This window comes from Loxodonta africana, chromosome 15 (genome assembly GCF_030014295.1).
Source record: "Loxodonta africana isolate mLoxAfr1 chromosome 15, mLoxAfr1.hap2, whole genome shotgun sequence".
Classification (NCBI taxonomy): domain Eukaryota; kingdom Metazoa; phylum Chordata; class Mammalia; order Proboscidea; family Elephantidae; genus Loxodonta; species Loxodonta africana.
This window is the reverse complement of record NC_087356.1, coordinates 51,610,613-51,637,946: the sequence shown is the minus strand read 5'-3', so window position 1 is coordinate 51,637,946 and position 27,334 is coordinate 51,610,613. Positions and strand designations below refer to the sequence as shown.

At 42.0% G+C, this 27,334-nt stretch overlaps 1 protein-coding gene across 3 annotated transcripts in view; it reads right to left on the bottom strand.

Annotated features, from left to right (window-relative positions):
• Positions 1-10,259: 10,259 nt before the first annotated feature.
• The window catches only part of OPCML (opioid binding protein/cell adhesion molecule like), a 775,809-nt gene continuing 758,734 nt past the window's right edge, over positions 10,260-27,334 (bottom strand). For 2 of the 3 annotated variants that reach the window (XM_003417406.4, XM_010597117.3), the window contains exon 7: positions 10,260-10,397. In XM_003417406.4, coding sequence (XP_003417454.1) covers positions 10,297-10,397 — 101 coding nt within the window. In that variant the 3' untranslated portion in view covers positions 10,260-10,296. Of the gene's footprint in view, positions 10,398-26,871; positions 26,899-27,334 lie in introns of all 3 variants that reach the window. The other variant, XM_010597116.3, reaches the window with a different exon arrangement.

The following is a 27,334-nucleotide window of genomic DNA, read 5'->3' as shown; positions in this document are numbered from 1 at the left end:
TATACCAGGAGGATATAACCATAATAAATATTTACACACCCAATGACAGGGCTCCAAAATACATAAAACAAACTCTAACAGCATTGAAAAGAGAGATTGACAGCTCCACAATAACAGTAGTAGACTTCAACATGCCACTTTTGGTGAAGGACAGAACATCCAGAAAGAAGCTCAGTAAAGACACATAAGATCTAAATGCCACAATCAACCAATTTGACCTCATAGGCATATACAGAACACTCCACCCAACAGCAGCCAAGCATATTTTATTTTCCAATGCACATGGAACATTCTCCAGAATAGGCCACATATTAGATCACAAAGCAAGCCTTAACAAAATCCAAAACATTGAAATATTACAAAGCATCTTTTCTGACCATAAAGCCATACAAGTAAAAATCAGTAACAGAATAAGCAAGGAAAAAAAAAATCAAACACATGGAAACTGAACAACACCTTGCTCAAAAACTACTGGGTTATAGAAGAAATTAAGGACGGAATAAAGAAATTCATAGAATCCAATGAGAATAAAAACACTTCCTACGAGAACTTTTGGAACACAGCAACAGTAGTGCACAGAGGTCAATTTATAGCAATAAATGCATACATCGAAAAAGAAGGGCCAAAACCAAAGAATTATCCCTACAACGCAAACAAATAGAAAGAGAACAGCAAAAGGAGCCATCAGGCACCAGAGAAAGCAAATAATAAAAATTAGAGCAGACTTAAACGAAACAGAGAACAGAAAAACAACTGAAAGAGTTAACAAGACCAAAAAATGGTTCTTTGAAAAGATCAAAAATATTGATAAACCATTGGCCAAACTGACAAAAGAAAAACAGGAGAGGAAGCAAATAACCCAAATAAGAAATGAGGTGGGCGCTATCACAACAGACCCAACTGAAATTAGAAGAATCAGAATACCATGAAAAGTTGTACTCTAACAAATTTAAAAACCTAGAGGAAATGGACAAATTTCTAGAAACATATTGCCTACCTAAACTAACACAAACAGAGGTAGGACAACTAAAGAAACCCATAACAAAAGAAGAGATTGAAAAAGTAATTTTAAAAAACCCAACAAAAAAAGCCCTGGACCTGACGGCTTCACTGGAGAAGTCTACCAAATTTTCAGAGAAGAGTTAATACCACTACTACTAAATGTATTTCAGAGCATAGTAAAGGATGGGATACTCCTGAACTCATTCTATGAAGCCAGCATAACCCTGATAGCAAAACTAGGTAAAAACACCATGAAAAAAGAAAATTATAGACCTATATCCCTCATGAACATAGATGCAAAAGTTCTCAACAAAATTCTAGGCAATAGAATTCAACAAAATATAAAAAAAATAATTCACTATGACCAAGTGGGATTCATACCAGGTATGCAGGGATAGTTGAACACTAGAAAAACAATGTAATCCATCACATAAATAAAACAAAAGACAAGAACCACATGGTCTTATCAATTGATGCAGAAAAGGCATTTGACAAAGTCCAACACCCATTCATGATAAAAACTCCCAGCAAAAATAGGAATAGAAGGGAAATTCCTCAACATAATAAAGGGCATTTATAGAAAGCCAACAGCCAACATCATCCTAAATGGAGACTCTGAAAGCATTTCCCTTGGGAATGGGAACCAGACAAGGATGCCCTTTATCACCACTCCTACTCAACATTGTGCTGGAGGTCCTAACCAGAGCAATTAGGCTAGAAAAAGAAATAAAGGGCATCCAAACTGGTAAGGAAGACCTAAAAGTATCTCTATTTGCAGATGATATGATCTTATACACAGAAAGCCCCAAAGAATCCACAAGAAAACTACTGGAACTAGCAGAAGAGTTCAGCAGAGTATCAGGATTCAAGATAAACATATAAAAATCTGTTGGATTCCTCTACACCAACAAAGAGAACATTGAAGAGGGAATCACCAAATCAATACCATTTACAATAGCCTCCAAGAAGTTAAAATACTTAAGAATAAAACTTACCAGAGATATAAAACACTTATACAAAGAAAACTGCAAGATACTACTGCAAGAAATCAAGAGAACTACTTAAGTGGAAAACCATACCTTGCTCATGGTTAGGAATACTCAACATTGTGAAAATGTCTATTCTACCCAAAGTGATCTATAGATATAATGCAATCCTGATCCAAATTCCAATAGACGGGGAAACAAATCACCAACTTCATATGGAAACAGAAGCGGCCCCAGATAAGTAAAGCATTCCTGAAGAAGAAGAACAAAGTGGGAGGCCTTACTTTACCTGATTTTAGAACCTATTACACCACCACTGTAGTCGAAACATCCTGGTGCTGGTACAACAACAGGTACATAGACCAATGGAACAGAATTGAGAACCCAGACACAAATTCATCCACCTACAAGCAGCCAATATTTGACAAAGTCCCAAAGTCCATTAAATGGGGGAAAAGACAGAGTCTTTAACAAATGGTGCTGGCATAACTGGATATCCATCTGCAAAAAAATGAAACAAGACCCATACCCCACCGCATACACAAAAGCTAACTCAAAATGGATCAAAGATCTAAATTTGAATCTAAAACAATAAAGATCATGGAAGAAAAAATAGGGACAATGCTAGGAGCCCTAATATATGGTATAAACAGTATACAAAACATTACTAACAATGCACAAACACCAGAAGAGAAACTAGGTAACTGGGAGCTCCTAAAAAAATCAAACACTTAATGCTCATTCAAAGACTTCACCAAGAGTAAAAAGACAACCTACACACTGAGACAAAAAGCTATGACAAATTCCATCAGTACCTAATCTCTAAAATATACAAGATACTGCAAAACCTCAACAACAAAAAACAAATAACCCAGTTAAAAATTGGGCAAAGACTATGAAAGAGCACTTCACCGAAGAAGACATTCGGGAGGCTAAAAGACACATGAGGAAATGTTCACTATCATTAGCCATTAAAAACCAAAACTACAATGAGATAACATCTCACTCCAACAATCCAAAAAACACAAAATGATCAGTGTTGGAGAGGTCGTGCAGAGACTGGAACACCTATACACTTCTGGTTGGAATGTAAAATGGTACAACCACTTTGGAAATCAATTCGGTGCTTTCTAAAAAGCTAGAAATAGAACCACCATATGATCCCACAATCCCACTCCTTGGAATATATCCTAAAGAAATAAGAACCCTTACACGAATAGATATATACACACCCATGTTCACTGCAGCACTGTTTAAAATAGCAAATAGTTGGAAATAACCAAGGTGTCCATCAACAGATAAACACATTATGGTATATTCATACAATGGGATATTACGCAACAATAAAGAACAATGATGAACCCGTGAAACATCTCATAACATGGAGGAATCTGGAAGGCATTATTCTGAGTGAAATTAGTCAATCACAAAAGGACAAATACTGTATGAGAACACTATTGTATGAGCTCAAGAAAAGGTTTAAACACAGAAGAAAACAATATTCGATGGTTACGAAGGTGGGGAGGGAGGGTGAGGGATAGTCACTAATTAGATAGTAGATAAGAAATATTATAGGTAAAGAGAAAGACAACACACAATACTGGGCTAAACCAAAAGCTAGGAAGTTTCTTGAATACAGCCAAGCACTTCGAGGGCCAGAGTAGCAGGGGAGGGGGTCAGGGGACCACGGTTTCAGGGACATCTAGGTGAATTGGCATAGCAAAGTGTATTAAGAAAGCTTTCTGAATTCCACTTTGATGAGTGGAGTCTGGGGTCTTAAAAGCTAGCAAGTGGACATCTAAGATGCATCAGTTTGCCTCAACCCACCTGGAGCAAAGAAGAATGAAGAACACCAAAGGCAAGGAAAATATGAGCCCAAGAGCCAGAAATGGCCACATAAGACAGAGACTCCATCAGCCTGAGAACAGAAGAACTAGATGGTGCCTGGCTACCACCAACAACTGCCCTGGCATGGAACGCAACAAAGAATCCCTGGATGGAGCAGGAGAAATGCTCTAATGGAGCAGAAGAGTGGGGTGTGGGACCCAAATTCTAGTAAAAAGACCAGACTTAATGGTCTGACTAAGACTAGAGGGACCCCAGAGATCATGGTCCCCAGGCTCTCTGTTAGCCCAAAACGAAAACCATTCCTGAAGCCAACTCTTCAGACAAAGATTAGACTGGACTACAAGACATAAAATGATACTGGTAAGGAGTGTGCTTCTCAGCTCAAGTAGATGCCTGAGACTATGAGGGCAGCTCTTGTCTGAAGGTGAGATGAGAAGGCAGAGGGGGAACAGGAGCTGGCTGAATGGTCACGGGAAATACAGGGTGGAGAGAAGGAGTGTGCTGTCACATTGTAGGGAGAGCAAATAAGGTCACATAACAATGTGTGTATAAGTTTTTGTATGAGAAACTGTCTTGAATTATAAACTTTCACTTAAAGCACAATAAAAAAAAATGTATAGCATAGTCACCATATGTCCTTAAATTTACTCTTAAAAAAAGAAATGGTGATGTCTAGTGGGACTCCATGCAGTTCAGAGTAGAACTGCACTACAAAGAATTTTTAATTGCTGTGATCTTTTCAGAAGTAGATCGCCAGGCCTTTTTTCTGAGGCACCTCTGGTGGATTCAAACCACCAACCTTTCACATAATAGCTGAATGCTGATCTATTTGCACCACCCAGGGACTTACCTTTGTCAAACTGGTGCTTAAGCCAAGGGAACCAAGCAGCAGGAACTGTTCAGGAGCACAGTGCCCAAACTGGACAGTGTCTGGGTATCATTTTTCTGAAGCTTCTCTTCTGGTTTCTTTTTATCCTGAGTCAGTAAATACTTTAGACTTAGGTTGCGCTGTACTTTATATTATTTTTAAGCTGTACAGATATTTGATCACAGGAGTAATGTGGAAAGTGCCTAAATAGATTGTCTTCTATTATGTGTGTGTGTTTGTGCACGTGTGTAAGATAGAGAGAGAGAGGAAAAATGAGAATGTATTTTTAGGCTACTCAGTTTTCTACCTGCAGCTACTTCCCAAGCCAGGCATGTGAGAAGCGTCACTTGCCTCACTTTTCTCTGTTCCTGGACTTTCAATGAGATATCCTAATAAACAGCCTCCCAAAATTACAAATTTCTTCGAACTTTATTGATACACTGCACAATCACAACCATCTTGTATTCATCCTGAATTAGAAAAGGTTACAACTACAATGTAACATGCACAAAATTCAGGTAGTGTATTCACCCTTAATACAATAATTGACAGAAATCAAGTTCTTTGTTGATTTTTGAAAAAAACAAACAAACAAAAAAATGAAAAAGAAATCTAGAAGGCCGACGAAGTTATAACCTTGTATCATGTGATAAGTTTTTAAAGCATTTGAACATAGATTCATTTTAAGGGTACTTGTGAGAATGGGCACACCCATTGTCTGACACAGCTATAACGGCACCACTGATAAGTCATAATATTTTTTAATCTAGAGGACTCTGAACTTGACAGATACATTTTCGTACACCCACACATTCCTCACAACGGCACTTTACATGTCACAAAAATTTTTGAATGAGTAAAAATGCTCCCTTTCACGAACACAAGGGCAGCTGTTATTACTTATCATTGTTATTATTAATATCCTTGAAAATCTGCCAAATAGTGTATAATGTGGCTTCAAGAGAATGATAGAGGGCTCACAATCTTTCTTCTCCACTCAGTGCTGTGGGACAACGGTGTACCTCTGAAAGGACATCACTGAAAGAAATAAAAAGAACTTCCTTTCAAATGCTGGAAATGAAACTTAGCTGACTACTTTCAGGTGGAAGACAACTGCAGCTAATTAAGTCCATTCCACGTTCCTTTGGACTCCAAGTAGTCTGCACCTGAAGGCTAAATTGCACTGAATCTACTGTATCTTTCTGCCACATCTTTTAATTGCAAACTTACTTCTTCCTCCTTTCATTTACATCTCTTATCTTAAGCAAGAAATGAGGGAAATGAGACTGGCATTTTTATTTGTTTGCTTTAGTGATCATTAGATGTTCTCATCATACGGTATCTTTTTGAAAACGTTGCCCTCCTTGTTACACACCTGTAAAATTTTCTGCAATTGCTCAAACTTATTTCTCTTAAAAGAAAAATGACAGGGAAGCTCTGAGTAGTAGGAAGGGAGGCAACCGGGCATGAGAGTTTCCGGAAATTGAGCTGGTAAAATATAAAAACAAAAAGATTCTCACTATTAAAGAAGAAAAAAAAAAATTGCATTTTTTTCCAGAAAGCAAAATTTTATGCTGTTTTCCCTGATTCTGAAGGGACTAAGGTTGGCTGTTGTTTGGCTGGGTCCAGCTATAGCAGAACAAGTTTTCCGCTTGGCAGGACTTAGGGTCAAATTGAGGACCCTGAGGGCCCTGCCTCTACATCGCACCTCAGTTCGTCAATTCCTGCGCTCCTTCTTCTGAGGTGGTTGATGACAGCCCCTGCACAGACATTTCCACTGGCCCTGGGGGCATCAACCCAAGTTGACTGCTCAGCTCATAAGCGCTCCTGATGCAGTGACAGGAGTTTTCTTTGGGAGCAACTGCCCACTCTGGAATTCTCTGTGCTTTTTCTGTGATAGTTCTTCTGACATTAGGTAGAACTTCTAACTCTTCTTTTTTGAGAATAATTGACTAGATTGATACAGAGACAGATCCTTAAATTCAGTCTTTGTCGTGGAATGTCTGGAGTTCTAGAGCTCACTTCTCACCTAAATTTTGAGAACAAACGTGTGAAATATGTCCTCGAAAATGAGGCCTATGTTTCAAGGAAAGGGCTTTTGGGTCAGTTTTTGATACAAAGTCCAATTTTTGTTGTTGTTGTTCAGTTGAGCACAGTTGCAGCAGGACAACCAGGCACAATGCTCACTTCATAAAATCCATGCATGTTTTGACAGTCACTTTCCTGTACGCCCCCTTTCAATTAAAACAAGAATGAGAACAACTAAACACCCTTATTTAGTCTTGCAGAGACTATGTCAGGCACATGACATTAAACTACTGAAAACAAGCTTGGCCAGGCTGTAACACGATCACTTTCACTGGCATTACTTTGGTGAATGTACATATTAATTTTGTTTTGGGAAGGGGAAGAAAGGTTTCATAGCAATTACTTTGCTGAATTCTTCTTGCTTAATATCTTGATAAGCCTTTTTGGTTTCTTTCCCATGTGGAAAACCCATGAAGAGCTATAGGTTGCTCAGGACTTGGTTACTTTTTTCCTCCTTCGCACCCTGCCTCACATTAACACCCTGAACAACTGACCTTATCCATGGACCGTCCATATGTGAAGCTGAAAAGACATATGTCAGTGTGGATATTGTCTTTAGTAAGCATTTGTAGTTCTATGTGCTTCAAAGCATTGAACAGGTCCTGCCACATGGAGGCCCCCCCACCAAAGTAACCCAAACGAGTAGAAGCTGGAGGATATTTCATTTGTTTCATTTTCATTCCCATTAACCCAATTGCCTTAGGTTTTATTTACTTGGCTATCTTGGTCCCAGACAGAGGAGGAGTGACTGTGGATTTTTCCTCTGAAACATGGAGAAACAAGGTGCTTCCTGTGTTCAGCGGAAAGGGTAGCACAGAGCTCCCTAGTGACTCCTTGGCGAGGCTGCCTTGTGTTTGAAAGGCTTCCGTGGCCTTCCTGGCCAAAAGGAGGATGGATGTCTTCCTTTAGAATGTCTTGGAGTGTAGAACACATGCAACTTGTACATTTTAAGCACTGTGTTCTCAAAGACCATCTTCTCCCTACAAACTCCACATTTGTTAACATCAAAGTAACAAATTTATTATCAGTAGAACACTCAAATGACAAGTTTCTCATCTAGTGTCTGACACCAATCTACTCCAGTTGCTGAATGTGGTGACAGATCTGAAATATTTGTGTCTGACCTTTAATTCTGACTTTGTACCTACTCAGAGTTGTCCCCGGAACTTGGAATGCATATACTGCTTTGCGCACATCATTTATGTTTCCAAAACCTGGCTCCTGGCAGCTCACTGAGAAATGTAGATGTCTGTTTACTGCTGGCAAATCTAGTATTAATTTCATACACCAGCTCTAACACTTGTGACAACACCTAGATTTTTGGATGCCAAGACAGCCTATATTTGTGCGTGTGTGTGTGCGTACATTTTCCCCTCACTGTATATGTCATGCTCACGTACCATCATAGATAGAAACAATGAGGGTATTTGTATCAGAGGAAGAAGATCAATTAAACATAAGGGAGTGGAACTCTAAGGGGCTCTTGTTTGTTTGTATATTTAGACTTTGGACCTGAAATTCTTTTCCAGTTGAGGGCAGGGAAGACTTATAAGAAAATCATTGTTGGTGTTTCTTTCTCTTTCTGTTCAGTAGGTTAATCTCAAAAGCATGGGTCAAGAGGAGGAGAGCCCTGTGTGATCTTTACTGCCATTCTTTCTGGATAACAGACTCTCTGGTGACTGGGTCCTTCCTGTCCCTGGGGACAGCAGTGTCAGATCAGCTCTTGTTGGTAAGCTGGATCTGCTTTGAGCTTGGAGAGCTAGTAAAATTCTTCCCCAAAGCCACTGAAGGAGCAGCCCACATCAGAGGAAACTGTGTGTCACTTACACTCTCCCCTTCATGTTTGCAGTGTTGTGTTAATCAAGTGCTTGGAAATTAAGTCGGTTGCTCAAGTGCCCTCAGCTCAGAAGAGCTTCCTGAAACAAATACCAGAGTTGTCAACATACCCGCCATGCAATTGGCCTCCATCAGCTTTTTGCTGGCGAGTTTCCAAACAGATGCCACCAAAATTGGAGCAGAGAGAAGACAATCGCTGACATCATCTTACTCAGGGAGGTGGACTGCTCTTTTCACATCACAAAAGCAAATATGTGAGTGCGTGCATGTATGTGTGTGTTTTCTTACACTCTTGCTATTATGGAAAGCCAGCCATGGAGCAAGTCCTTAGGTTCCTGACGTGCACTTTCTTGAATGGCTGGGAGAAGCATGAAAGTTGGTACCTTTGTCCATCAAATACAAAAGAAAAAACAAAGTACTGATCAAGGCTTTTCCAGGGCTGATCTGTTTCCCAAGAAGCTGTTCTAGGAAACACAGTCTCTTCTGGGAATAGCAAGAACTGGTTACTAGGCTGGTACTTTGCTCCATCAGTTAACTGAGCCCTCTTTGGGTGGCAAAGAGTCCATGGCACAGGGTATTGCTTTTCTATGTTGTTAGCCTGTGAGATCATTGGCTTTCACATGGGAAGCTGATAGGTAGATTTGAAGATACCAATGTCTGCTGTGGTGGACTAGAATTGAATAGAGTGGGGTCAATACAATCTGATTAGAGATTAATATGACAATGAATAAACAGTGAGTAGTGAGAAAAAAATATAAAGAAACATTAGATAATTACATTGATAGCTTGACAGAGTGATTGCTAGAGAGGAAGACAGGTAGGTAGATAATTGGAAGGATAGGTAAATCAGAAAGTTGGGTAAATGGATAGCCATATCATTACTTTGATAAAACTTAAAGAATCAACTATATATTGATAGTGTTTTATGGGCTGGCCAGCATTGTTTTAAAGAGAAGTTCTATCTTCAAAGTGCCTTCCCCATTTTTGGTCATGACTTCCACATTTTTAGTTCTTCCCTGGAGGCTGAGCTCCATGCCTCTAATCCCTGTAGCTAGTAGACTAAGCAGATAGGGCAGAGTGGCTAGACAAGATCACAAGATTTTACAATATATATATGTATGCGCATCTAGATATATTGAGACACCTTCTCAGAAAGAAAAGATGTGAACCCTAATGTAATTAGATAATAAGCTTGGAGCGAGGGATATGTACACTATAATCAGGAAATGGTCCAAGTCTTCTAAGACACAGATAATAGGACACATAGATGTAACTCTTGCTGTGCACTATAAGTCAAGTTGTGTCTTCAGGGTGTTTATCATGAGGCACGTTTTTTGCCCAAATGGAGCTTATGGTTTGGTATGCATGGAGATGGTAGTGGTGGTGATGCAGAGAGAAGCAGAGGAAAGGGAAGGGCCAAGGTAGCAGGAGCAGATTCCATTTTTGAACGCACCAATGAATGATATTATCCTACACGTAGTAAAACCCTGCCCACCCTCCCCCAACCCCATTCATTGAAGCTGGAAAAAAGTCAAACAAACAAACCAAAACAAAACAAAAGAAGATCAGAAACAAATGAAACAGCCCAAACTGGTTTGCCCTCCACAGTGCAGAGTAAAGTCTGTGGTTGGAGAAGCAGGTGTTGCTCAGAGGACCTATGCTTTCTTATCAAAACTTGATGAAGAAGTGGGCAAAGAGGGTCCCTGCTAGCCAGAGACAGGCCAGCGCTCTAGAGGCAGAGTTTACACCGTCAATGACTGCTCCAGGCCCTGTGCAGGGAGAAAGAGATAGGCCGTTAGCATCACCGAAGGTCACACAATTACCCACTGACAAGCAGATGCACGGACATGCTTCCCTGTGAGCATTGCCCCATCTCCCACCCCTGCACCACTCACCCTTCCAGGTGGGACAATGGGAAGTGCCCAAGGGAATGCACTTAGAAACCCTAGGGGGCAAATCGCTGGTATGCCTTGAACACTACAGCCTAATATGAAAGATTGGGTTAAAAAGATAGAAGGGGACACTGAGTGAGGTCATTTAGGTTGTGGGCCAAAATGTTGGGACAGGTGACAGGGACAAAAGTGGCAGAATCTTGTGGCTAGTTCATGAATTGTGCCTCAAATTGTGCCCAGCACAGAAAGGGACGAGGGGAAAAGACAGGCAAGGAGGGCAGAGAGGGTCCACAGTGTCAGAAGCAGGTGGAAGGGAGAGGAGCAAAGACATTTTGTGAGCAGCAGGAGGTTCGGTTCTAAAGTGGCAGACTTTTTCAGCTTGGCATGTGTGACTTAGGTATTGTAGAGGCTGTTGCTGAAACAGCTGAGAAAAAATGGCTAAGTGTCCTCGAGAATTTTAACAACAGTGATTGTGTTTACTTCAGCGGTCCTTGATGCCTCTCCACATGTGCACTCCCAGTCCAAACTGCCGTACAATGATTCTGCCTGAAGGAGTCCTCCCTTTACTTTCTTCTTTCCTTTGCCCTTCTGCACATCCCTAATGGATCACCCACATCCTACTGTGAAACAGGCCCATGGAAACATGAGTGCTCGCCCTCTTTCCTATGCACCAAGCCTCCAAAAGACAGGTCATGTGAAGTGTGATTTGCCTAGCCTGCTCAGAGAGCCCAGAACAGATGTATCAATGGTTAACTCTGCCTCTGGTTTCCTTCATCACTTTTATCAGTGGGCAACAAGCCGGGTGCAGCCTCAGAGAAAGTAAAGTTGATTATAGTCAAGAGAAGAAAAGTGGACACGAGGCCTTTCTATCAGAATAGTAACCCAGGGACAGAGCTGCTCATTCTGCCTCACACCAGGATGTCACTGCCTTCCTTATGAGTGCACTGCCCCAATTTAAATAACCATGGCTACCGTGAAAACAAGGTGGTGTGCGGTCTGTGTGTACAGGACCCAAGTCAGTTGGCCAGCCGTCCACCCAATGATGTGGACCTGTGCCTCGTTTAGGGAGGGTGCAGACGCTAACCTTTTGCTTGGAAATGTATAGGGCTCTCCCTCCAGCAATGAGGAGTCAGACAGTCACTACTCCAGGAATTTCAACATGGATATTTTTCTTCTTCTGATTTTCAATGTACACATTGTATTCATTAACTAAAATCTTAAGTTTACTTGATTGCTTGAGGACCTGGCTCATATTGCCATACATTTTGTTAGAGGCTATTTACCGACAAGGACAGGATCCTTGGTCTAGAGTAGTGCTATGGCTCCCATGGTAGGCTTCAAATATGTATGAAAAGTAGCCTGGCTCTGGGGCCTACACCAGCCCAGACACAGATCCTAAGGAACCATGTTGGACTACAGAATGTCCTGAGTTGGAAATACCCATAGTTGAAGCACAAGGTTATTGTCCACATTGTGTAATTATCTTCTGCAAAATCTAAATGAGTTTGATTTTTAAATGAGTTCATAAAGAAATGAATAATGAAGATTTGTAAGGCCTGTTTGATTCTTAAAAATAGCTTTTAAGTGTTTGTATATGTGTGTGTAGATACATATTATATACACATGACGAATTATATATATGTGTATATACATGCATATATGTGCATGTATTAAAGTAGTCTAATTTATTATATTGCTATTAACTTAAGGAATAACTGAAGCTCTAATACTCTCCTCTCTAGAGACATAAAAGTCTTTAGTGTAGGAATCATATTTTTTCAAGTTTTGCCAGCGGAATTAGTATTTCTGTGAATACAGGCTATCAGTACAAGATCAGATATAACTAAAGAAAGGAGCGGAGGAAAATATATGTAAGGGAAGAAAATCTTAAAAGTGTGAAGTATGGAGAGATAAGGAGACAGAGTCATAAAGAGAAATGGGTGTTTCTGGCAGTGTATGGCTGAGCACAAACATCAATGGCTATGAGATGTTCTGTGCTGATCAGCTGGATGGTTTCCAGCCACAATTCAGCTTCAGCCCTGTGTTCCAAAGACCATGACACTGACTTAGTAGATACACAAGCTTGCTTAGGATGATAATGATGGTAAACATTTGCATTATGTTTTCTGCATGGCAAGCATGATACCAAATGCTAAGGCACATTAACTCATTTAATCTTCACATCAACCCTGTGGGCTAGATACTATTATCATTTCCAATGTATTAGTGGTGACACTGAAGAACAGAGCAGGTAAGTAGCTCACCTGTGGTCATACAACACATACACCTGGAGCTGGATTAGAACTGAAGTGCTGTGCTCCAGAGTGTGTGCCCTTGGTTATTACAGTCTCCTCCCTCTAAAGAAAAGAAGCATTTGTGCATGTTGTTCACACAGTGAGAGAACAGTGGACTGGCAATCTGGAGACCTGATTTCTATCCGTGACTCTGCTGCTCCTACCTGAGTTACACCCCTCTCTGGGCCTTGGATATTCCACCTGCAAGATGAGCAAAGATTAGGTTTGATGATTTCTAAGGCCTTTCTCCTGTTAGTATTCTGAGATACTGCATGAACGGAAACCACATCTGGTGCTAAGAGGGATAACTGGTGAACAGCCAGACAGCCTTCCCAAGACAGTACAAAACCATTACCACTCAGAGTTTTTGCACACCTGCATGCCATCTCCCCCTGAGACAGCAGGAGGGCACCAAGCATTCCTACCCACTCAAGTGTCCCTGTTTGGGTCCTATTTTCTATATGGCTTCAGCAAGTTTTGTTCTTTAGCACGTGTGATATGCACCTGCCTTATAATATCAGATGATATGGCTATTTACTGCCAAAGTGCTTTTGGTCAATCAGTCTATACAAAATAGGCTATTCCAGCCAGGGAGTTAATTTAATACACTGTGATATAGATTAAAACTAGCACGGCTTTTCTCGTTCAGATCCTGGGCACATTTGAGCTTTGGTAACTGAGCCAAAAAAACATCTAAAACAGAGCTTTTGCTCTCTTGACTGTAATCAATTTTGCTTTCTCTGGGATTGTACCCTGCTTGCTTTTCACTGGTTTTGTTTATGGCCCTATGTTCTTGTGGCTAGAAATAAAGATGACGAAGGAACCCATCAAAAAACAGTACAGTAGGGGTGGTATAAGAAGACTCTTGGGCTTTGCTTGGAGCAGGAGAAGAGTAGGCTGCAGGAGTGTGAGACCAAGGCCAACAGTCATGAGTTGATCATTTCGTTGCATCTTTACAGTAATCCTGATTTGACTGGAAATGAGGAAGAGAATGTATGAATTGGGTCTGTTTCATCTGGGCTTCTGTATGCTCAGGCTACTATGACGTAGGAAAACCTTTTTTTTTGTGCCTTATTGCGGAAGAAGACAGATTGTTGCTGTTTAGGCTAATTGGTGTGGCCCCGTGACCACTTAGGCTCATGTTCGTTCCCTTATGCTAGTACGAACCTTTGCAAATGTTGCCTCAATGAATCTACAGAGCCACCGTGTGTTATAGGCTGTATTCACGTAGAGGTGAGAACATGGTATTGAAGAAACTCTACCCTTAGCTGAGGAGTGGCAGCATTAAAGCTTTAACACAAGTCTTCAGATGTCAGGTTGAGCATGATTTTCCTATACTGTGGTACCTTCAGGTAAGAACTGCATAGACTTCTCCAGTTACTGGTACCTAAGGTGATACTAGTTATAATTTCAATAAACAATGTCAGGACTATAAATGGTGTTTTACTCTTTTTATTTTTTTAACAGAAATGGGTAGAAAGTTAGTTTACATCTCAAACCTAGAATCCAGGATTTGGAAATGTAAGATGGATTTTCAGTTACACGCCCACCTACAGAAAACTGGCCCTCAAATGTACCTGGATAAAGGATAAGAGTTTGAAGCAAGGTGGGGCTGAAAGAAAAACTGAGGAGCAGGCTTCTCTGGAGCAGACATCTCTAGAGACCAAGGAGACGTGTTCAATGCAATCCTGCCTCTAAGGCATGCTGCCCTGACTTTGAGGCCCTAAAGATCCTGACCACAATTAAGATGGAAGTAATCCTGGCAACTTTGGAGGCACACCAATTTGGGTTTAAGTCCTGCTTTGCAGCTTGCCAGCTGCATGATCTTAGACAAGATACTTTAAGTTTTCTCATTGGAAATAGGAATAATACTACCAACTTTTCACAGGGATATTTGGAAGTTTAAATGAGATAATATATGTAAAGGGATTAGCACAGTGGCCAGTACAAAGTAATCATGTGATCATAATGGCTGCTGTGATAGTCAGTTACAGGCACTTTCCTCTCCTAGCCTCACATTTCTTAGTTGAGGCTAATATTGACTTATTTAGATATTTTCCAAATACTTTGAACCTGGGGACAGGTTTTGGTAGCTGAGAGGGTGAGGAGGTGGGATAGTTTAAAGTTCAGTTGTTTGCTGCTGAGAGAGGTCATTTGCCATGATGGCCAGGAAAGATAGGGACACTAAGCAGGGTGTTGGAGAGTGACAAAGCCAAGCTCTGTAGGTAAGGTCTGAGGGCAAAGGAGTCTTTCCTGCAAAGGAAACGAGCCCCTCAGTTGGCCTCATGGTAGTCACAGTCATACACTCAACAGATATTTAATGGCTACCTATCATGTGATTAGGAGCCCTGGTGGTGAAGTGGTTAAGCACTTGGCTGCTAACCAAAAAGTCGATAGTTGGAATCCACCAGTCGCTCCACAGAGAGAAAGATGTGGCAGTCTGCTTTGGTAAAGGTTTCAGCCTTGGAAACCCTATGGGGTAGTTCTACTCTGTCCTATAGTTTCGCTGTGAGTCGGCATCAACTCGATGGCGGTGGGTTTGGTTTGGTTTTTGGTACCATGTGCCTGACTCTGTTTTTAGAGAGAAAGATGAGCACAGTCTATGTTCAAAGAGCTTATACTCCAGTATAGAACTAGCATATCCTCTGTCCTAGTCTCTGTAATTAAATCAAGCAATCAAACAATTCTTCTCACCGACTCTGGGAAGAAAGCCATGTGGAACAGGTAACTCGTCATCTCTCTCATCTCAGGAATGTCCTACCTTTTGTATAGTTTAACTCAGGAATGCCCTGCCTGTTGGATAGATTGAATTTAAGAGTCAGAGAGAACTGAATTTGAATTCTGCCTCTGCTACTCACTAGCAGGGTGACCTTGGACAAGACTGTCAGTTTCTCTGAAACAGTTTCTTGGTCTATTAAATTGGGGGAGGGTGAGGATTAGTCAAGGTGATGTGTAAAATCACTGAGTGGATAGTAAGGGTTGAGTAAATGGTAGCTGAATTAGAAACAGGACAATAATTGATGATCCCTAAAATAGCATCCTTTGTGGGGATCCTGCTTTAAATAAAGAGACCCTCTGGAGTGCCAGGTGCTCCAAGATAATTGACAAAAAACAGCTGAACAGCAAACTTGGCTACTGAACAAGGGAGCCAGTCCCTCAAGGAAAGAGCTGGGTGACTGCTAAGCACAGACAAAAGCTACATAAGGAAGGCCAGTCATTGTAAGAGAGTGTATTCAGAATCCCAACTCTTTCTCTGAGCAAATGCCACATTTGAGGAATCTTTCTACATTTAAAGTTAACAATTATTCAAATCAATTAGAATGGTTGTTACAAATATCAGGTTTAATCAAACATTTTTCAGGGACAAATTAAAAGGACACGTGATCATGTCTTTCTCCTTATTCCAGTTCCCTCTCTTTCACCCTTGTCAATGCTAAAAATCAGTTGGCTCCTTCATGGATTAAGTTGAGCATCTTTGAAAAGTAAAAATGATCATGCAAAGACCTGGAACAAATTGGGGATGATGACAACAGTAACAACAAAATATCTTGGGGACAGATGTGCAGAGAAAAATAAGCTAGTCTTCAGCATACAGAAGGAACGGACAGAAATGATTGAAATACACATCAGATATGGCAAAACGGCATACAGGTCAAGCAGTACGTGTACTGTGGGCCAGAGGGAGGATTATATGGCCAGACACAAAGCTCTTCAGGGGTAAGACAACAAAGAATTATAAAAAAATAAATGAAAATAAAGTCTACTTTTGAGAGACTATTTATTTTTGTAAATGGAGTATACTAAACACTAGATTTTTAAATAGAAAATTTGATTGAAGCCTTAAAATACGTTAGGGTATGCCTGAAAAATAAGAGCTGAGGCCTTCAAACCTAGCGCTCTGGGAACCATAAGAAGTGGCAGCACTCAGGGGTGGCTGAGTTCCCTCTTGAGTGGCAGGCGATGAGAATCAAAGTATCCAAACTCAGCACAAAGCTCCCAGAAACATACATAAGCTTACTGATGAGATCCTGCCTCATAAAAGATTTTGAAGCTTAAAAACAGAGTGTTCATTACAAGTGATCAAGGTATTGGAATGTGCTACTGCTTTTCCTTTCCAAATTTGTAATGAAAATATGGCACAGTTCTTTAGCAACGGTAGCTTATATAGCTGTAATTCTACTAAAATGGCAGGTGGTAGGGTGATGGCATTAAAAAAAAAAAAAAAAGAACCCAGAGGCAAATTGAACTTGGTGATAGCACGGTGAGATCAATGAAATATCTGAAGCCTAAGAAGATACAGTTTTGTTCTGAAATTTGGATAGGTTTTATAAGTATGATTATGAACTGTGTGACCTTCCTAATGAGGAACCAAAAGGATAATGATGTTCTTGGTGATTAAAAGAGGAGCAAGGAAATCTAATTAGAGGATGTATGTTTTACACTGTTGGTGAAACATAAGCCTATTTTCAGCAGTGCTGGCTGATGAAAGCACATCATTCCCCTTCAAAGGAAACCGTCCCTCCATTGTCTATAATTAACAGTGGCAAACATGGCACTGTGTTGTTTTACAAGTAAGATTAGCCGGGCATGCAGCACAGCTAAGGCAGTGAATAAAGCGGCAAGAACGGTAGCCATCTTTGTTTTGTTCTCTTTAATACTCCCTGCTTTGTGCTTACCACAAAGACAAAAGAGCTTAAGAAGTTAATATTAGAAGTTAATTCAAATCCATCAGCTCATCACAATCCTGAAAGAGATGAGACTTTAGTCTTTGCTGAACCATAAGCTCGTGTCTGTGCTGACATCAGCACACCCTGTATGCTCAGTGTTAAATTCTAAACGCTGAGGCTAATAGCCAGATGTCAGTATTCAGGCAGAGGAGGGTGAGGTGCGAGGTAGTGACAAGGAGCCTCATCAGGAACGGAATGTGAAATGTCTGCATATTTTTTCTAATATGTTGACATTTTGCAGGTTGGGTAAAATACAAATGATTACACTGCTGCCATCAGCCAAAAGCAGTGGTAGCTCTCTCTGACTCACTCCCCTTCACCTGGATTTAAATTGTGGATTTGGAAAATAAAAATCATGTACGTTATCAGCAGGAAATGAACAAACGTGTGCAGCTTTTGATGTCTCTGCAAGAAACAAACTTGTGAAGAACATCTTCCTAAACAGCGAATTGGAATGTTTGATATAGTTTCCCTCACAAGGAAGACTCAGGGAAAAAAATATAAACCAACTTAAATTTCAAGTTAGAATTCGCATATTTGGGAGGCTGGAATGCAAGGGAAAGTGTCAGAAACAGCTATTTTGATTCCTTGGGGGATAGGACTACAAATCCTTTTGAATGTGTGGTTTTTCTTTGGTTAGTGAAGAGTTTCAAACTATACAGAGGCTATAACTGATGTCCCCATTGACTGGGAGATATATGTATTAATTCAACAAACATTTACTGGGCAACAACCATCACAAGATACAGTGTTGTATATTCTAAGGTCAGAGAAAAATCCAAAAAAAAAAAAAAAATACCCACAAGCCAAAGCATAAGCAACCATGAGAGCCGAAAACATAAGGTGATTAATTCTTCAGAGGGCTTTGAAAATGCTTTACAGATGGCTAATGTCGAGTGGGGCATTGGAGGGTAAGTGTGGTGAAGTGAGTTCCTTTATGTGGCCTTTTGCCTTGGTTCTTTGGAAAAGCAACTTGAGGGGATGGAGCTGCTCCCAGGTTGTTTTCGACCCCAGAGGGTTTGTTGATTTTGCCCAGGGGATTACCTGAATTGATTTACATTTCCTGGGTAAACTATAAACAATCAATGGTTTGATAATTTTTGTCTAGCCGTGGGCCACAGCCTGCACTGTTACTGGTCTATTTTATTTACCTTAACGGGGTTGTTCAGTTTACTAGTCAGTAAGGTGGTATGTAAAATCACCCAATAGGATTGAGCAATTTGAGATCCACTGAGAGGTTTGTCGGTTCATGTGTGGTCCTGCTGGGAAGGTCATGATTTAAAATTGACCAAGTGTTTGCTTATGTAAGTGGCCAACCCACAGAGATTTTGAGAGAGGAGAGAGAGGTTAAGAAAGGAAACTTCCTAAAAGGGCTGTACACTGGTCAAGGGCTGTAACACTGAAGATGGCAAGAGGCCTAGAAAGGGCTCAGTGGCAGAGAGCCAGCAGCAAGGGGCCTAGAACAGGCTCAGCACCAGAGAGCCAGCAGCAAGAGGCCCAGAAGGGACGCAGTGGTAGAGGCCGGCAGCAAGAGGGCCAGAAGGGGCCAGGTAGCAGATCTGATAGTGATGGCAGAAATCTGCTGCTGGGAGAGCAACAGCTGGGCAAGTTGGTACGCTGGCTATGAGCTGGGCCAGCTAGCAGCAGAGAAGCTGATGCCAGGGAGGCTAAAGGCAGAGAGGCCTGCACAGTGGAGATGGGGCATGCACCCTGGAAAGGGCCTGCTTTCACAGAGGAGTGGGCTTGCTAGCATGGCAGAGAGGCCTGCTCACACAACAAAAAGGCCTGCTAGCATGGAGAGTAGCTGAGAAAGCTGTTTTGCTTGGAAGTTGTTCTGCACTGAAGAAGGGGGGGATGTGTTCTCCACTTTGGGGAAGCCTTCCAGACTTTGACTTTGTGCTTTCTGATCCTTATCCTGAGTTGTTCCTGTTACTTCCAAGTTCATTCTGACCCAGAGTTGCAGCCTGTTACTTCCCTAATAAACTACATGACTGTGAGCATGGTCTGTGAGTTCTGTGTGGTCACTGCAATGAATTACTGAACCTAGCAGAGAAGTATAGAGTGCCCTGGGGGGAATGGCTGGTGTCATGGATTGAATTATTTCCCCCCAAATTATCTGTCACCTTGACTAAGTCATGATTCCCTTGTATGATTGTATGATTGTCTGCCATTTTATCTTCTGATGTGATTTCCCTATGTGTTGTAAATCCTAACACTGTGATGTAATAAAATGGATTAGTGGCAGTAATATTGAGGAGATTAAATAGTGTCTTAAGCTAATCTCTTTGGAGATATAAAAGAGAGAAGCAAGTGGAGTGACATGGGAACCTTATGCCACCAAGAAAGCAGCACTGGGAGCAGAGTGCATCCTTTGGACCTTACGTTCCTGCGCTGAGATGCTTCCAGACCAAGGGAAGACGGATGACAAGGACCTTCTTCCAGAGCCAACAGAGAGAGAAAGCCTTCCTCTGGAGCAGGCACCTGAATTCAGACTTTAGCCTACTGTACTCTGAGAGAATGAAATTCTCTTTGTTAAAGCCATCCACTTGTGGTATTTCTGTTAAAGCAGCACTAGATAACCAAGATAGTTGGTATCAGAAATAATGAGAAATTTGGAACATAGAGGTCTATCTGAACTCCACCTCATAGGAACCTGCTTTGTGCTAATCTTGGTTCTTATTCATTACAAATTTAGGAGATTTACGATGTTGACTTACAGTAAATAACCTTTTATCAGGCAGAGAAGAGAGTAGAATCTCCCATCTGTGATCTCACATCATGCTGGGACATATAGTTTACTGTGAGTTGAAAGACAGACTTGAGTGTCAGAACAGACATTGCCACTTTCTACCTGTGAGAATTTAGTCATGTCATTTAAATTCTCTGAGCCCCAGGTTCTTCCTTTATGAAATGGAAATAATAACAGTACCTACTCAGAGCCTTCTTAGGTGCCTAAGCCTATGTCTGGCTGATATTTAATATGAGGTAGCTTTCATTCTTCTAGGGTCATACTTTTCATATTCTACATAATTGTCCATTTACCTGTTTGTACCAGGTTGGACCCTTTGTTCCTCTTTGTTCCTCAGTCCTGGTATATTCCTGACATGCAGCAGGTACTGAACAAATATATAATGCATAAATCAATGAATAAACAGGTACATACAAAGAGCAGCATGAGAAAAAGCTTAGATGTGGGGTAGGGTCTGGTGCCTGGGGAATGAGTGGTACAGCCTGGTAAGTGCCAGGAGGTAGCTATGGACTCTGAAGCTTTGAGGGTGGACTGATCTTGGAGCAACAATAACCTGGTTATTGTTTCCTGTTTCCTGGTAGGCAGAGGTTTGCAGCAGGGATGGGACCAAGTCCATTCTGGGTTTTAGGAGGGCCACTTAGGCCTCCTGTGGCAAACACACTGGAGAAGAAGATAGCAAGACAAGGAAACTAGTTAAGAGACCCATTATTGTCCAGGTGAGACACATGCCATGGTGTCAGTGAGATTGGGAAGTGGAGTCTGTGGCTGGTAGGGTTCACTGACTAATGGATGCACTGCAAATGACTGCCAAGACTCTAGTGAGCATGTGTGTATGGAAAGACAAGTTTTCTGGAGAGGTGCCGGGAGGTAAAGATTGAGTCTGAAGGTCCTGGGGAGCACTCTGATAGAGGGGGTTTGTAGCTCAGAATTCAGGAGAACACTGAGAGGTGGAGCCTGGTAGCTACCACAAGCTGCTCAGAGGCCATCCATCCTCAGTGTGGTCAGGTTCACCTGGACAGCTTGCTTGACAAGCACATTCCAAAATCTTCCCTGGAGGTTCTGATTGAGTCTAGGGTAAGGTCCATGAATCTGCATTTTTAAAGCACACACAGTGAGTCTAATGCAGGCTAAGAAATAATGCTCTACAAGGTGCTTGAAGGCACAGAAGACTTCTTCTCCTCTTACTTGTCCTTCTACCCCTGAGCCGACATATGGGGCAGGTGGTAGAGGACCTATGAGCAGATGGAGAAAGAAATACAAGAGGAAAGTCACCCAATTCACAGAAACCAGAAATGGGCTCATGCGGGCCAAATGTGGCAGAAAGATCACCTGGTCTGGAGCTAAGAGGAGGTTGGAATGCCGGGGGATACATGCTATGGTAGACCAAGATGTGGATGGGGCTGGGGAGCAGAGACTGTGAACGCTGGTTCTCCCTTTCGAGAGGCCTGGAGATGAAGGGAAGGAAGGATATGAGCTAGTATATGGAGGGCAGACCACTGGGAGTTTTAAAAGAATCCTCACGTCTCTGTGCCCATCTCTGTGCCCATCTCTGTGCCCATCTCTCCCTTCCGGCTTTGATATACCTGGGGAGGCGCGTGGTTGTTAGGAGACCTTAATAAAGGAATGGAGAGAAGGTTAGAGGTGGGGAGTGGGGGTGGTGGGGGGGGGCGAGCTGTAAGGCAAGGGCTCTGGGTGCTCTGCCCAGCAGGTTCAGTAAGTGTACTTGGTGGAGGAAGGTCAGGAAAGGGTGGAGGTAAGAGGAGTCACCTGTGCAGGGTCCAGTTGAAGAGTCTAATGCGTAAAGCCAGGCTAACATGTATGTTTATTCAGAATGTGTGGCCAGTAGCAGAAGATATACACTCAGTTTTCCTGGCTACCAGGAGCCGCTGAACAAGGCTGTGGTCATGGCTGCTCTGAGGGAGCTAAGGCCCTCCTTGTGGGAAAAATCCAGGGCCCAGATCCCAATTTAACCTGAGTGCTTTGCTATTTTCATCTACAGTGACAACATGGCTATGCATTGTCCCCTATTCCTGATACTTAACTTTGAATGTGACTAATTTGTGTCACTACAATTTCACAACTAGAATGTGAGAAATCTGTTTTTCTCTCTACAGCATTCTCCCTCCTTTCTGGCTTTGTTTTCGTTCATAGTCCCTCTCCCCTGCCAGTTTGAGTAATCCAGACATTTATATGCCTCATTAAGAGCACCAGACTCCGCAACATCGGATGTTGTCAAGTCCAGAATCTCTCCTCTTTGTACTTTAAAGACGGGGAGATGGGCCTCTTCCTCAGGCCCAGGGGAAGCAAAGTGGGTTGACAAGTTGATAGAAAGTGAATGGCTTCACGAGAGGCCAAGCTATGGCCAGCAGGCTGAGCCAGGGGGCCGCCTCCTGAACTGGCCACCCTCCTGCTGCACAAGGCCTGGAGGGACTTAAAGGTGCCGGGGCTCCAGGTGAGCTTCAAATGACTGTGTCCATTCAATAAAATTACATGTATTTGGAGCAAGATTCCCTTCAGTAGCTTAGGGCACTTGACACCATTTTCAAGGTTAAAGGCTATAGCTTTGGAGACCGCTATCCCTTACCCTGTTAACTAAATTCAAAACAGAGACTTTGGAAACTGGAGGTAAGCTGAAAGTCCATCCTGCCCTGTTTTACATCTGAGGAATAAAGAGATTCATAGCCTGTGTGTGTTGGAGCTGGGACTAGGACCCAGTTCTAGCTCTTAGAACAGGCCTCTCCTCTATATTGTGCTGCCTGTCCAGTGCCTGTAGTCATGGGTGCTAAGCAAAGCAGGCAGTCTGAAATGGCACTCAGTCTAAGGGATCTGCCTTGTGTTTGTGGCTTTGTGAGGTGATAGTTCCAGAAAGGGGCATCTGGTGGGCTGAGCATTTCACATTAAATGCCAACTACTGACTCATCTTTGCTGATCAGCCACCCACCTATGTTGTTTCTCATTTTTCTAATCATTTCCTGTTCCAACCCACTCACCAATTCATTATCTTCCTAGTCTTCTGATTTCCTTTGAATTTCTTTTATCCTATTTTCTTTGTTCCTTGGATGTAGGTATGGAAATATTTGAAGGAAGTATGTGTGAGAGGCCTACTGTGTGTGCATGTTGTGATGGGTTCACAGGTGCAAAAACAAAGGATTTTCTCAAAAACAAACTTACAGTCCATGAATACATGCCTGGGGACAGAGTGTGTGTGTGTGTGCAAGTACGTGTATATGAGTATATGGGTTGTAAAATCGAAACCTGTCCTTTAACAAATGAGTTCAGAGTTAAATAGAAGTTAAAGAAGGGAGATCTGAGAAATGGGTACAAGTAGGCTAATTGTTTATAAGGGGTTCTATCAGGAGGTCATTTACCAACATCTGTGATGGAGTTGTCAAGTACAGTGAGTTGGATTGAGATGGTTGTCTTGAAATGGTAGCAAAGGCATGAGGCCCTGGGACACAAGTGCATAGGCTCAAATCCAAGCTCAAGCACTTACAGGCTTGTTTGAATAATCTGCATGCCCTCTCAATTTCCTCATCTATAAAATTGGGATAAGCACAGCACTTCTTGCATAGCGTTGTTAAACGAGAAAAACCAGGTAAAACACTTAGTCTAGTATCCTGTGCGTAGTGAGTGGTTGCTTATAACTAACCATGCCTATGGGAACATTGAGGACTCAAGGAGCTTTCATAGATGGCAGAAAAAGGTTTGCCAACTGGACAACACACTCAACTCTGTCCACATTTATTTCACTGAAACTACTGCCATTCAGTCACAGCATCAGAGACCACAGAAGACTTCTTATTCAAAATATTTTCACTGATTAAAAAAAAAGCCAAGGCCCAGTGGGACTGACTTCCCTAAAGCCATACGAAGGGCCAGGAGCAGAGCCTGGCCTCTGAAAGGCTGACAGATAACAGCCCCTACTCTCTTCTATAGCATTTGAATTCCTGACAGCTGAACCCCTAGTCCAACAGAATGTTCTGGACCAGCTACTATGTATGGATACCTGTGCTACATTCCATGGGTCAGTGAGCAAAGCAGACATGGACCTATATTTGTGGGGCTTATGGGCTGTAGTGGAAGAAATAAAAATGACATTGAAACTAGAAACAAGGAATCTGTCTATTGTGTCACTGTTGCATCCTTATCACTTGGCTCTGAGTAGGCTCTCAATGTCTATTTGCTGAATGAATGCCAGGTTGAGTTCAACCAAGTCAGAGGCAGAGTGTAGAAGGATGTTTAGTGGGAAGCAGATCTTGTCAGGGAGGTCAGAGAAAGCTTCCCTGAGGAAGCAAGTCTTGGACTGAGATCTGAAAGGTGGTGGACACCAACTGGGGAAAGCAAGATTGGATAAGTGACAGGGATTAGTGGGTGCTATAGCAAGGGGCACATGAGACTGGAGGAATGGCAAGCAGAAGTCCAGCTGAGCAATCATTCTGGCAGCTGTGTCAAGGGAGGCAGTGATAGAAAGGGCAGTGTCACACGAAGGGTTGGCAGAGGCCAGTAGTAATCACAATACCTTGCACTTATACAACAATTTTCAGTTTGTTATGCCACTTTGATGAATATTATCTTATGCCTATTTAATACTTATACTCTTAAGACAGCAGGCCAGGGGTTATTATCCCAAGTTTAGCCGAGTAAACCAAGGCCTGTAGTTTTCGTGTCTTGTCAAAGTCCTACACCTAAATGTAGTTTTTATGGGGTTCTATATTTTTTTTCATATAGATAATGATATTATTTAATCCTCTCACCAGTATTTTAAGAGAGATTTTAATACTGAACCGCATACTTGAGGAAACCAAGGCTCAGCAAGGTTAAGTGACTTGCCCAAACTCACATGGCTGGGTGTAACTGGATTGGGATGTGAGTCTATATGGTGATCTACATTTTCTCCTGTTGTTTCTGGCATGCCTGTTTCTGTAGTCACTCACAGAGAGAGCGAGAACACAGGATGTCTGGATGCCAATCTTAGGCTCTTTCTATTGATCATATTTCCTGCTATTAGCAAACAAACTGACAGAGGTGTGATAGCAGGGTCGGAGGCAGAGTGGCACCCCTTCCCACACTTGCCCTCCATTTTATCTAGACCAAGAGATGGACATTCATGCGAAAGATGGAAGCAGGGCTAGTGATCTAAGATTGTTTTGAACCCAGAGCTGTGGAAGCTGATGCCAGGTCTGGAAAATTCAAATGTTACCACTCCATGTGACTGAGATTGACACTGTAAGAAAGTAGGGCTGTGAGAATTCCAAGTGTGGAAGCAGAGCTGTCACCAGCTCGTGCTTCATCTAAATGTCTCAGTGAACATGGGATTGTGTGTATGTACGTGTGTGTGTCACTCTGTTTATCTTCTGGGTAAACCTGGTGAAAGGGACCAATTCTGGTCTCATCCAGTGGCTTTTCATTAGCTGCGTGCACTGAGTGTCACTCAATCTCTTTGGACCTCCTTTTACTCATCTGTAAAATGGGGTTAATACCCTAACCGCAAAGAGGTTAATAACTAAGGCACTAAATGGTGCCTAAAAAAAAAAAAACCCACTGACATCGAGTCGATTCTCACTCATAGCAAGCCTACAAGACAAAGTAGAACTGCCCCATAGACTTTCCAAGGCATGCCTGGAGGATTCGAACTGCCGACCTCTTGGTTAGCAGCTGTAGTACTTAACCACTACGTCACTGGGGTCTTGGTTAGCAGCTGTAGTACTTAACCACTACATCACTGGGGTTTCCAAATGATGCCTAGATACCAGTAAACGTGGAATCTGATGGTTTTGGTGTGTACACACATGAAGTACCATAATAAAAAAATAAATAAATAAATAAAAATAAAAAAAAAACCATAATAGGTATTGGTAAATGGTGCCTAAAGAATAAAAAAGTATATATGTAAATGGTGCCTAGATACCAGTAAATGTGAGGTAAGTGGTTGATATTGCTATGATGAATGATGTTCCAAACTACTTTTAGTTTAAAATAAAGTTTTTAGAACAATGTTATAAGTCCTCTTTGCCTCAGGCTAAAAGAATAAAACATCATGCTAGGGTGACGTCCCCAAGGAGGCAATCATCTAGTACTGCATTTGATCTCTGGGCTAAGTTCCTCTTGATGCTGCTGTGTGCAGAAAGAGCAGAGCATTCACCCCTTTAAAGTGACCAAGTGGAAGCTTATTGTTTTGGTGGCACAAACCCTTCCCCTAAAGCCTATTATGGTATTTCATGTGTGTACCTGTCAAAACCATCAGATTCTATGTGTTTGTTACTTAAATTGTGCAAACCTGACCCCTTGAAGGAGCCCTGGTGGCACAGTGGTTAAGAACTATGGCTGCTAACCAAAGGGTCAGCAGTTTGAGTCCACCAGATGTTCCTTGGAAACCATATCGGGCAGTTCTACTCTGTCCTACAGAGCCTCTATGAGTCGGAATTGACTCCACGACAATGGGTTTAACCCCTCAAAATCTATTCTCTAAGGAGAGATATGTCAGGGAGGTAGAACAGGCAAGCCCATCTTTCAAGTATGCTTCAATTCAAATGCATAGGCATTCAGGCAGGCAGAGGAGGGAAGGAACATGCTGTACCCACCTGCCACTGCTGATGAGGGGCTTATTTCTAAGACACACACAGCACAATGCACACACAATGCAGAGAGGAAACAAAAAACATAGATCACACATTTCAGATGGTTGGTGGACAACGTTTAGTAAACGTCCATGGTGAAAGCTTGATCAGGGTCTGAGATGTACATGGAAAATGGATACCTCTTTATCCAACTCATCAGACACTTCCCTCCAACCAAGCCTCAACAAATAAGCAGATACATACACACATAAATATCACAGAAAGCTGGCCATGGCCCATGGTGTGAAATGTTGCACAAGCAGATGGGCACAGAACTGGTAAGATGGAGTGAAGGGAAGATAAGGGCTTCTATGAAGGCCAGTCATGGCTCTGGAGACCTCTCCATCCACGTGGGAGGAAAAGACCTCCAGAGAAGTGTTAGATGCTCCAATTGTGGAGAGAATAGTCGTTTCAATGAGGGCTCAGA